The 12,017-nt window shown below is 46.8% G+C and overlaps 1 protein-coding gene across 2 annotated transcripts in view; it reads right to left on the reverse strand.

Annotated features, from left to right (window-relative positions):
- Dnajb13 (DnaJ heat shock protein family (Hsp40) member B13) overlaps window positions 1–11,162 on the reverse strand; it is a 16,744-nt gene extending 5,582 nt beyond the window's left edge. For both annotated transcript variants that reach the window (XM_008852711.2, XM_029555887.1), the window contains exons 1-4: window positions 11,048–11,162; window positions 8,278–8,442; window positions 3,683–3,786; window positions 2,703–2,864 (exon numbers count right to left, since the gene is read on the reverse strand). In XM_008852711.2, the coding sequence (XP_008850933.2) occupies window positions 2,703–2,864; window positions 3,683–3,786; window positions 8,278–8,442; window positions 11,048–11,085 (469 nt within the window). In that variant the 5' untranslated portion in view covers window positions 11,086–11,162. The remainder of the gene's footprint in view (window positions 1–2,702; window positions 2,865–3,682; window positions 3,787–8,277; window positions 8,443–11,047) is intronic.
- Between the last annotated feature and the right edge of the window lie 855 nt (window positions 11,163–12,017).

Here is a 12,017-nt window from a genome sequence, read left to right on the forward strand (position 1 = left end):
TATATATATATATATAAAATAAAAAATAATGAATATATTTTAAAAAGGAAGAAAATATATCAATAGTAAATTTTAAAAAAGAAATGTGATAGCTGAACAAGAGCCTGAGGATTATATGGTGCCCTTCTTGCATTACTGACTTGTTTATTCAGTACAATTGTGTGCCAAATAGCAGACACCCTAAAAGTCAGACCATCAACTTTCAGAGAGAAGGAACCCAAGAACACTGGGGGTACAGTGCCATAGCAAAATCGCTCCTGGGGGAGCTCTAGCCTAAGGGACCCCCAGATCCCATACTCTGCTCTTTCTGACAAGCTGCCCTAAGCTCCTCTTGTAGGCTGTCTTAGCTCCTCTGAGCTGCCTTTTCTATCCCCTGTCCTAGAAAGGCAGGTCCATCTATGGCATTGTCTGACCTTGGAGGCCATTCTCATGACCATCACCTTGTTTGATAATGACTTTTCAGGCATGTTTTACTATGGCCATTTAATGATGAGGAAGCTGAGATTTCGGAGACAAGGAGTTTGGCAATGATCATACATGGCAGTGTGTGCTCTGAAACCGTCCCCCTGCCTCCAGCCCTCCAGTCAGCTTCCTCTGGCTGACAGGGGAGAGCAGCGCCTCCTTAATGACACTGAGAAAAGGGAAAAAGAAGCTTTGAAATGTGAGAAGGCTGTAGCGTATCCAGGAGTAGGTAGAAGAGACAAACAGCGAAAATTCAGAACCTGTTTGTTTGGTTTTTGTTTGTTTCAGACAAGGTCTCACTATGTAGCTCTGGCTGGCCTGGAACTTGCTGCTGCTTTCCAAGTGTGATATTATAAAGCATGTGCCACTATACCAGATGATTCTGAGGAGCTCAAGTGTAGCTCAGTGGCAGAGCATGCACAAGGCTCTGGGTTCCATCAAGAGTGCTGAGGGCCGGGCGTGGTGGCACATGCCTTTAATCCCAGCTGGCAGGTGGATCTTTGTGAGTTCAAGGCCAGCCTGGTCTACATAGTGAGTTCCAGGACAGCTGGGGCTACAAGGAGACCCTGTCTCAAAAACACACACACACAAAAAGACTGCTGAGAAAAAAAAAAGATTCTAAGCTTGAAATCTACTCTAGGCCAGTGTGTGCAGGACCTGGGACCGTGCACCCACCATCTGCCACCCACTCTGTGCTCATCTGTTCACTCCTCTGCCCACTCATCCTCTGCTCTCTCCTGCCTCTGTCCATCTACCCTTCCTTGAATCCTTTTGTCCACCCCTCCCCACCATTTGCTGTTGTCAGCTGGGCTGGAGCCTGGACATGCAGACTTGCAGAAGCAGCCCTTGGAAGGGAGACAAAGTGTTAGTGAAACTAACCATAAGAAGCAGGAGAGCTGTTTCAACAGAAACAGTTTTCCCACATAGACATTATTCCACCAATAAACCAGGAGAAAATAGTGAATTATTTTAATATTCTGTACTTATTATGATGAAGTATGCCCCCTTGATGGATGTGATGGCCCTTAGCACCCATCCCTTCCGCCTTTTGTGAATCTTTTCTGCTGTGGAGCCTGTAGAGCTAAAAGGAACATTACCCAGATCTTCTTGCAGACCAGGCTCTGGATTTAAATTCTGTTTATGAAGTGAGCTCTGAGTGCTTTAGAAGGCAGAAAGAGGAAAGCCTGCACCTCTCTGGAGTTTGGCACTGTCACAGGGAAGGAAACGGAGCGTTGGAATTTATCTTTCAATTAATTCCATTTTAATCCAGGTGGGATTATTTACATTTATAATCCCAGCACTTGGGAGGCTGAAGTAGGAAGCTTGCCATGAGTTCAAGGTCAGTCTAGTCTGCATAATGAATTCTGGACTACAGAGTAAGACCTTGTCTCAAAAACCCAAGTCTAGTGGCTAGAGAGGTGGCTCAGTAGTTAAGAGTCCTTGCTGCGGGGCTGGAGAGATGGCTCAGTGGTTAAGAACACTGGCTGTTTTTGCAGAAGACCCAGGTTCAAATCCCAGCACCCACATGGTGGCTAACAACTATCCATAACTCCAGTTCCAGGGGATTCCATGCCCTCTTCTACCTCCATGGGCACTGCACAACACAGGTGCATTTAAATACATGCAAGAGTAACACATACACATAGAATAAAAATAAAAAAGAGTACTTGCTGCTTTTGCAAAGGATCCAAGTTTGGTTCCTAGCACCCCCATGGTGGCTTATAACTTCTGTAACTCCAGTTTCAGGGGATCCAATGCCCTCTGCAGGTGCAGGCAAACACTTAAAATAAAAATAAATAAATCCAAAACAAGACAAAAACCCATGAGCATGGTGGTGTACGCCTTCAGTTCCAGCACTCGGGAGGCAGAAGCAGGTGGATCTCTGTGAGATCAAGACCAGCCTGGTCTACATAGAGAGTGCCAGGCCAGCTGGGGCTACAGGGAGACAGTGTCTCAAAAAGACCAAAAAAAAAAAAAACCAAAAAAAAAAAAAACCACAACAACAAAAAACCCCCAAACTCAGCTAGGTGTGGTAGCACAAGCCTGTAATCCCAGCACTTCGAAGGTAGAAACAGAGGGATCTGGAGTTTAAGGTCATCCAAGGTTGGCCTGGGATACAAGTCTCAAAAGAAAAAAATACAAATAAACAAAACAACAACAAAAAACCCTGTCAGGAGAAAGGCATTTTTTTAGACTGTATTCTTTCCCAGCAAGGCAAAGGGTAGCGTGAGACTTCTTACCACTGAAGGGGTTGTCTCCCCCGAAGAACTCGTGGAACACTTTTTCAGGGTTGCCGTGGAAGACATAGCCTGTTGTCCACGGAGTCTGGGATCCAAACTCCAGAGGAATCCCACCCTTTAGGCCTTCCTCTCCAAACTTGTCATAGATGCTTCTCTTCACAGCTGTGGATATGTATGACCTTGAGGAGGGGTTCAGCCTTGAGGCCTAAGATCAACACAAGGGCTGAGACATCTGGGGAAGGAGATAGGCAAGGACCACCTTACTTCCCAGTGCCTGCTGCCTGAAAGTCTCTAGAATGAGATCCTAGAAGCCAGGGAGTCAGTGTCATTCTGTGCAAATTTCAAATTCATTCATTTCCAGGGATGACCCCTATAGCTCGAAAGAGAGGTGAGAAAAAAAAAATCTCTTTTGGTGGGGATTGCAGGAGAAACTGGGAGACTAAGGGCCAGGTTACACACCAGCATTCAACTTCACCCGCTCTTACCTGGCAGGTAACTAAAATTCTAAAATTTTGAAATTTTGGAACCTAAGAATTCTGAACTTGTAATTTTAGAGCTTGGAATCCTGAAAACTCATGTCTAGAGAAACAGTACTTGTCCCCTGGGATATCCACAATCACCATCCCCAGGCTCAGCCCTGGGGAAGCCAGCTGGGCCACTGTTGTGTTGAGCCACACATCTGATTTCCAAATATAAAGATTTTCTAAAGGCTCCAGGTCTGTTTCTGGCTGTCTGTGCTCTTGCCGTCCCTATAAACAGTCTGGGAAGGACAAATGGGCATGCTTACTTAGCCTCAGCCCTCTGCCCTTAGACAGCCAGCATCCTCCTCTTCACCTCCGAAAGGCTCATCCCTGTAGGACTGGGGGGTGGGCAAGGAGAATGGATGCTTACTCTCGTCTGTCAGAAAACCCTATAGTCTAGACACTTAGGAAGGATCTTAACGGAGGGGTGACTCAGTGCTCACTGCCACCATCACTCACGGTCACTCAGCACATCGTAGGCTTCTGCTATTTGTCTGAATGTCTCTGGTGCAGACGGCTCATTTGATTTCAATGGGTGGTTCTTCAGGGCAAGTTTCCGGTACCTGGAGAAAGAAGGTAATGCAAGGCCTTGCAGCTGACCTGCTTCTGAGGTCAGCGGAGCATGGCTCAGGGCTGGCTCTGGTGCCTAGCCGCCTTGTGAACTGGGGATGAGGGCAAGGGTATCGGTGGCCATTGGGGTGCACTGCTCAGACCTTTTTTGAAGAGAACCCGGGGAAGGGAGTTGGCTGGCAGCCCTGGCAGCTGCCCCCTAAGCATGTGTTCTGAGGTTACTCTTCCCCTTAGCCACGGCCAAGACTGAAGTATAGTAGGGATTCAGTGATGGTCCACCTGTGAGACACAGGACACCTCTGAGTTAGCTTTTTGTCACTAAATACCTGAGGAAAACAACTTAAAGGGAGGGAATGTGGTCACATTTGTTTTGGCTCATGGCTTAAGACTCTCAGTCCATGGCTGGCTGGCTCCATTGCTTTCAGGCTGTGGTAAGACAGAATATCCTGACAAGGATCGTGTGGTACAGCAAAACTGCTCACTGCAAGGCAGCCAAAAAGGAGAGACAGGGAGAGAAAGGGAAGGGAGAAAGGGAGGGAAGAGGAGGGAAAGGGAAAAGAGGGCAAAGGGGGAGAGAAGAGAAACAGAGAGAAGGGTCTGGCAACAAGATAGACCTTCCAAAGTCCAGCCTCCAGAGGCCCACCTTCTCGAACCAGGCCCATTCCAATCAATCCATCGATGAGGTTGATGCCCTCGTGACCCAGTCACCTTTAGTAGCACAACCCGCTGGGAACCAAGTCTTTGACACATGAGCCTTTCATATTCAGACCACAGCATCCTCTACCAGGCAAGCTTGGCCATACTTGGAGTTCTCTTTTCATAGGTTTGGGCCTGCACTGCAGTCTGAAGTTTCCTTCTGTACTCCTTCCCCACATCTTTCACAGGGGTTCCTGACGTACTTTGTACAAATCTAATCCTATCTTGGTGTCTGCTTCTCAAAGACCCAGAACTGACACAGGCATCTCAGGAGGAGGAGACAAAAGCAGGTGTGCGGAGAGCCCTCCGCTCCTGCCAGGCCCTAGCACTGCTTGGCACCTCTGTGCTCACCTTTTCCTCACTTGCTGTCTGCCAGGCCTATCACTTAACCCTGGGATATCTGCAGCATCTGAGTATAAGCCCTGCCAGGATCCCAGGAGAGAAGAGATGGAGTGGATGATCTATGGAGAGTTTAATAAACGGATCATTCACCAAGTGCAGGAAGGGGAAGAAGACACAGAGACAGTACAGTGCCCAGAGCTAGACGTGCTAGGGAGCTCTGACCAGATGGTGCCTGCAGGACTGAGGCCAGGGAGCTGCACTGAAACCCGAAGGAATTTGTGGACATGGCCTGGCAGAAGCTGAGACCATCAAGGGATATAGGCAGCCTGGAGAGACACCATGGGGGGAGCTAGGGACTAGGGACCACAGCCTGCTCTCCTCCTCCATCCTCTTCTCTTCATTCATCTTTAGAAGGAAGTGCAGAGGGAGGCTAGAGGGCAAGGAAGCCTGCTGCACAGGGCATGGTAGGGAGGGCAAAATAGAAGCCTCCAGCCTAGAAACCCAGGCCATTGAGTCCTACCCAGTTTGACCCCACACAGCCCCTGCTGGGTCAGATCTGGGCTCCTGTTCCTGCCCAGCCCTTCCACACAGGAGCCAGAGTTCAGCTGCTTCTCCTCATTCCACAGTCTGCAGGGTGAGCTCGTTTCTCACATGGCTGATGACCATCTCCAACCAGACCCGCTCCCTCAGCTGCAGATATCTGTACCCTGCCTTTGGCTTTCACAATCCCCTCTAAGGTCTTGCAGGCAACCACGGATTCAGTGTCTGAACAGGAACACATTTTTCACTGCCTCATTTCCTCCCAGCTGCTACTGGAAATCTGAGCATCATCTTTAACAAGGACTTCTCTTTGGTTCCCCCCTCAGCCCATCAAGTCACCACATCTCATCAGTTTCTCCTCTTAAATGCTCTGCTCCTTTCTCTCCATCTGGTAACTATAACAGAACCATGTCTCCCTGTATCCAGAAAAACCCTTTCCAATTACATCCGAATTTGTGTACTGCTAATGGGTCTCTCCTTCCCTTCCTCCATCCTTCCCTCCCTCCATCCTTTCCTCCCTCCATCCTTCCCTCCCTCCCTCTGTCCCTCCCTCCCTCCTTTTCCTTTCTTCTCTCCTAAAATATTCTGACCACGTCTCTCTCCTACTGAAACTCTTTACTGATTTCCCTATTGTCTTCAGCATACAATCAAAATGCCTGTACTAAGACTCAAGTCCCACTTTTCTCTCTGCAGTACCATTTCTATGTTCACTCTCTTTCCTAAGTGGGAGAGAAAGGATGAAGTCACAGCTCAAGAATGAATAGTGTGTGAATATGACACATCAAAGTATATTATATATGTCCACCCAAATGTCATAGAGACCCAGAATTTTGTACAATGGACATATGCTAATCAAAGAATTGATGAGTCATGCTGAAGAAGTTGATGGCTGGGCTGGTGATTAACCAACATGGAGATTTTCTTCATTATACAGGCTTAGTATTTTGTATGTGCCTGTGTGTACACAGGTGCACATGGGGGGGTGCACATGAAGGCCAGAACTTAACCTCAGGTATCTTCCTAAGTTGTTCTCCACCTTGTTTTTGTTTCCGTTTTGTCTTTTTGAGACAGGGTCTCCCTGTAGCCTAAACTGGCCTGGCGCTCACTATGTAGACCAGGCTGGCCTTGAACTCACAGAGATCTGCCTGCCTCTGCCTCCTGAGTGCTGGGATTAAAGTGTCTGCCTCCATTTTTGACACAGGTACTCTCAGTGGCCTGGAACTCACCAAGTAGGCTAGGCTGGCTGGCCAGTCAGCCCCAGGGAGCCACCACCACACCACACGGCTCAGCTTTTCTTCATGTGGGTTCCAGGGATCTAAGTCAGGTCCTCATGTTTGAGCATCAAGCACTTTACTGAGCCATCTCCCCAGCCAGCCTACTCCCCTCCTCCTTTTTTTTTTTTTTTTTTTCAGACAGGGTCTCCCTATAGCCCCAGCTGTCCTGGAACTCACTATGTAGACCAGGCTGGCTTTGAACTCACAGAGATCTGCCTGCCTCTGCCTCCCGAGTGCTGGGACTACAGTCGTGCGCCACCATGCCCAGCTTTTTTTTTTTTTTTTGGAAGAGATGAGAAACTGAGACTCAGGTTGATTTGCCTCCCTGAGTGTGTTAACAGCCAGCAGGCAGGAGAACCTGGGCTCAGAATTTGGTGTTCAGTAACTAGGCTGTACTTGTCTTTTTGTTCCCCACTGGCTTTCCCTCCTGGTAACCTTTCCCTTGATGCGTCCCACTGGCCAATGAGAACCCTAAGTAGAAGATGACTGTTCTGAATTGTCTTGTTTCTCCACCTGCATTGGAGACTTGATACTCCACTCTACTCCCAGACAGAACCTGGCCAGGCAGGGTAAAGCCCAGGCACAGGCACAGCAACCTCAGCAGGGATGGTGTGGAATTACTGACTCTGCCAATGACACTTGAATGGCCTTGGAATGACAATGGCATCCACCTCTCAGGGTCACTGAGGATTAAATAAAATGATGATGGAAGGCATTCAGAACAGCACCTACACTGTTCAATAAACGTAGCAGATGTACTGCCCAACCTCAAGCTGTCCTAGACTCTTTTCTTAACACCTTTGATGGTACAATTAATTGACAACTTCATTCTCCTCCCTCTTGAACCTGCTGCAGATCCTTAATCCTCCTCCTTAAGCCTCATCTGTTTATAACATGCACACTGCCTCAGGATGCCTGCACTGCTCGTAAGCTCAGTGTTCAATAAATATTTATCAGAAACTTTTTTTCAAAGAAAAGAAAATTTAAAGACAATTTTTCTTTCAGAAAAAAATGTGCTGGCTTCTATCCTAGATGTTTCTTTCCTCTCTTTGTTTCCTTTTTTTTTTTTTTTTGAGACAGGGCCTTGCTATGTAGTCCAGGCAGACCTAAAACTCGGAGCAGTCCTGCTCAAACTCGGAGCAGTCCTGCCTCAGCATCCTGAGTGCTGAGATTATAGGCGTGCACCACTACACCCATTTCTAGACTTTCATAAAGTCCCAGAGACTTGACAGAGGTATTCAGAGATGCAGTTTTGTCATCGATAAAAATGCATAATGGCCAGAATAGGAATTTCACCTCCATCTGGCCAGGCCATTCCTGGCTCACAGACCCATGGCTCTCTAAAAGACTCAGGATAAGGTCCAAACGGTCCTTTGGCCTCATTTCGTTGCTAGAAATGCCAACGGGAGCGAAGAGGAGCTAAGACGCCAGAGCACTGAGCATTCGGAATCCGCTGAGGCACTAAGGGGTGTCTGAATTTCCACCCTGCATCCTGACTCAGCCCAGAGCAAGGATAAGGTGCGAAGGAGCGAGGTGCCCCTTGCTGGCCCTAAACTGCGCAGGGAAGCAGTTTGGACAGTATGAGGGTTGGGGATGCCCCAGCACACCCCCAGTTGGCGCCCGCCGACTTACGCCTTCTTGATCTGGGCATCCTCTGAATTTCGAGTGATCTGGAGCACAGCATAGTAATCCTGCCCCATGGCTGCTGGCCTCCGGGTTGTGCTCCGACTAGCCAGACTTAGTTGCGTTCCTTGGTTGCCCCTGACAACCGCTAGGGGCACTCTGGGAGTTGCAGTCCTGGGAGGAGATGGAGATGGAGAGATGGCTCAATGGTTAAGAGCAGTGGACACCGGCTGTTCTTGCAGAGGACTCGAATTAGTTCCCAGCACCCATATTATCGCTCACAACTGCCTGTAATTCTAGGTCCAGGTGACCTGCCTTTCTTTTCTGTAGGCCCCTGAACATGTTACACATATAAACTCATGTAGACACATACATACATAATAAGTTAATTGTTTTTGTTTTTGTTTTTTATTTAACACAAGGAGAACTGGAGCTGGTTCTGTGACCCTGATTAAACCCGCTCGAGGAGTCACCCAGCATTATTTTTTTTAAATGAGTACAGCAGCACCTTTAAAATTTTCAGAATGAGCAGGGTGTGGTGGCATATGCCTTTAAATCCAGCACTTGGGAGGTCAGCCTGGTCTACATAGTGAGTTCCAAGCCAGCTGGGGCTACAAGGGAGACCCTGTCTCAAAAAAATTTTTTTTCAGAACAAGCTACTATAATCCCAAACACTTAGGAGGCTGAGACAGGAGAACTTCCCTGAGTCTGAGGCCAGCCTTGGCTATGGAGTAATACTCTGTCTCTAAAAACAAAATCAGAACAGAATCATTTGGCTGATTTTTTTTTTTTTTTTTGGTCTTTTTGAGACAGGGTCTCCCTGTAGCCCCAACTGTCCTGGAACTCACTATGTGGACCAGGCTGGCCTTGAACTCACAGAGATCCACCTGCCTCTGCCTTCCAAGTGCTGGGATTAAAGGTGTGCACCACCATGCCCGGCCATTTGGCTGATTTTAAAATATAGTTTTTAAAATTTTAGGATAGTTTCATATTTTCATAAAAGCAGGGAGGATAACAGTATTCTCATATATTCTACACCCCATTTTCCTGATTAACATCTTACATTACAATGGTACATTTTCTTTTTTTAATTTAAAAAAAATTATTTTTAGTGTATGAGTGTTATGCCTGCATGTATGTAAGTGCACCTGTGTCATGCAATGCTGGCGGTGGACAGAAGAGGGCGATAGATTCCCTGGAACGGAACTGGAATTATGGACAGTTGTTAGCTACCATGTAGGTGCAGGGATTCAAATCCAGGTCCTCTGCAAGAAGTCAGTGATCTTAACCACTAAGCCATCTCTCCAGCCCATAGAATGGAACATTTTCATAAATAATGACCAGTAGTGGTGCATTGTTCTAACTAAAGTCCTATTTTATTCAGGCTTCCTACTTCTTACTTCATATTTTCAAGATCTTGTCCAGGATGCCAAATTAAATTTAGTTGTTGCAGGGGCTGGAGAGATAGCTCATCAATTAAGAACACTGACTGTTCTTGCAGAAGACCCAGGTTTGAATCCCAGCACCCACATGGCAGCTAACAACTGTCCATAAATCCAGTCCCAGGGGATCCAACAAACTTTTCTGTCCTCCGTGAGCATTGCATGACACAGGTGCACTTACCTACATGCAGGCAATACACACATACACATAAAATAAAAATTAAAAATTTAGTTGTTGCCGGGCGTGGTGGCACATGCCTTTAATCCCAGCACTTGGGAGGCAGAGGCAGGCGGATCTCTGTGAGTTCAAGGCCAGCCTGGTTTACACAGTGAGTTCCAGGACAGCTGGGGCTACAGGGAGACCCTGTCTCAAAAAGACAAAAAAAAATTTAATTGTTGCATTAGTACATTTTCTCTTGTTATGAAAATTTTAAAATTAGGGGACTAGAGAGATGGCTCAGCAGTTGTGAGCACTGGCTGCACTTGCAGAGGACCTGGGTTCAATTCCCAGCACCCACATGGCAATTAATAACCATAACTCCAGTTCCAGGGGATCCAAGACCCTCTTTTGACCTCCTCAGGCATTGTACCATGTGGGTGCACTTACATACACATAACATTAAAAAAAATTTTTTTTAAGTAGTCTGTTGTTGGTCAGGAGAGATGGCTGCTCTTACAGAGGACCTGGGTTTGATTCCTAGCACCCACATAGAGGCTAACATAATTCCAGTTCATAATTCCAGTTCCAGGGGCTCTAATGCCATCATGGCAACTAACAACCATAACTCCAGTTCCAGGGGCTCCGACGCCCTCTTCTGACCTCCGTGGACATTACATGACACAGGTGCACTTACATACATGCAGTAATACACTCATAGATCTAAAAATATAAATAATAAGTCAAATATAAATATTAAACAAAGTATTCTGTTGTCAGAACTCCTTGCTTCAGGGAAGATAGTCTGTCCTACTGAGGCTCTAGCTGACAAGATGAGGCTCACTCACATCAGGAAGGGTAGCTGCTGTACTCACAGTCCACCTCTTTTTCTTTTTAATATTTTATTTGTTATTTTTATTTAATGTGTATGAGTGTATTGCCTGCATTTATGTGGGTGCATCCATGTCGTGCAACATGCCACAGAGGTCAGAAGAGGGCTTTGGATGCCCCTGAAACTGGACGGTTTGTAGCCACCATATGGGTGCTGGAAATCAAACCTGGGTCCTCTGCAAGAGCAGTCAGTGCTCTTAACTGCTGAGCCATCTCTCCAGCCCCCATAGTCGACCTCTTAACTTCATAAGAAAGATGGCTTCAAAGAAACATCTATGAAATGTCTTACCAAATATCTGTGTACCATGGCCAGTCAAGTTGACTCATAAAATTATCACAACTGGAGTGATCCTTGGCTACATAGTAAATTTGAAGTCAGCCTAAGCAACAAGAGTCCCTGCCTAAAAAAAAACAAAAACAAACAAAAAAAGGTGAGTATTATTTAGCAACAGAGAAGTAGTGATATATGTTGCAACATGTATGAACCTTGCTAAAAGATGGAAGTCATACCTAAAAGGCCACATATTACATGTTTCCTTTTATATGAAATGTCTAAAATAGGCAAATTCATAGAGAGAGAAAGTTCACTAGTGGTTGTCAAGGGGACAGAGCAGGTAAGTGACTGAGGGCACAGGGTGTTCCTCTTCTTTTCATCCTAAGTATGTCAGGGGCTTCAGGTTGTAACACAGACATGGCCATGTCCAACAAGCAGACTGCACACTGCACACATCCAGCTCCCAAAATCACTTATAAAGGCACCAAGAATCCCAGTCACAAAAAGCCAAGGGGCGGGGGGGTTGCACACCTGGGATCAAAGCACTTGGGAGGTAGAGGCAGGAGAATCCAGAATTCAAGGTCATTCTGGGGTACCTGATATCCTGTCTCTTGACCTGAGATTTCCTGACTTCTTCAGGTCCTGTGCTTCTTGACAAAGTGCGTGTTACTTACAAGCTCGCTGTCTGCTCTCATGAGGTTCATCATCTTTTTGTCTTGTGATTGGGATTCTGGAGAGGGGGAAGGGGGAAGGGTGTAGTGTGTGTGGGGGGCGTACTTGCCCATGTGGGTTCATGTGGAAGACAGAGGTCAACATTAGGTGTCCTCTGTTGCCCACCACATTTTTTTTTTTTTTTGGTATTTTTGAAACAGGATCTCCCTGTAGCCCCAGCTAGCCTGGAACTCACTGTGTAGACCAGACCATGCATGGTGGTACTTGCCTTTAATCCCAGCACTTGGGAGGCAGAGGCAGGCAGATCTCTGTG

The sequence above is a fragment of the Nannospalax galili genome, unplaced genomic scaffold (genome assembly GCF_000622305.1).
Source record: "Nannospalax galili isolate Female #2095 unplaced genomic scaffold, S.galili_v1.0 scaffold686, whole genome shotgun sequence".
In the NCBI taxonomy this organism is placed as follows: domain Eukaryota; kingdom Metazoa; phylum Chordata; class Mammalia; order Rodentia; family Spalacidae; genus Nannospalax; species Nannospalax galili.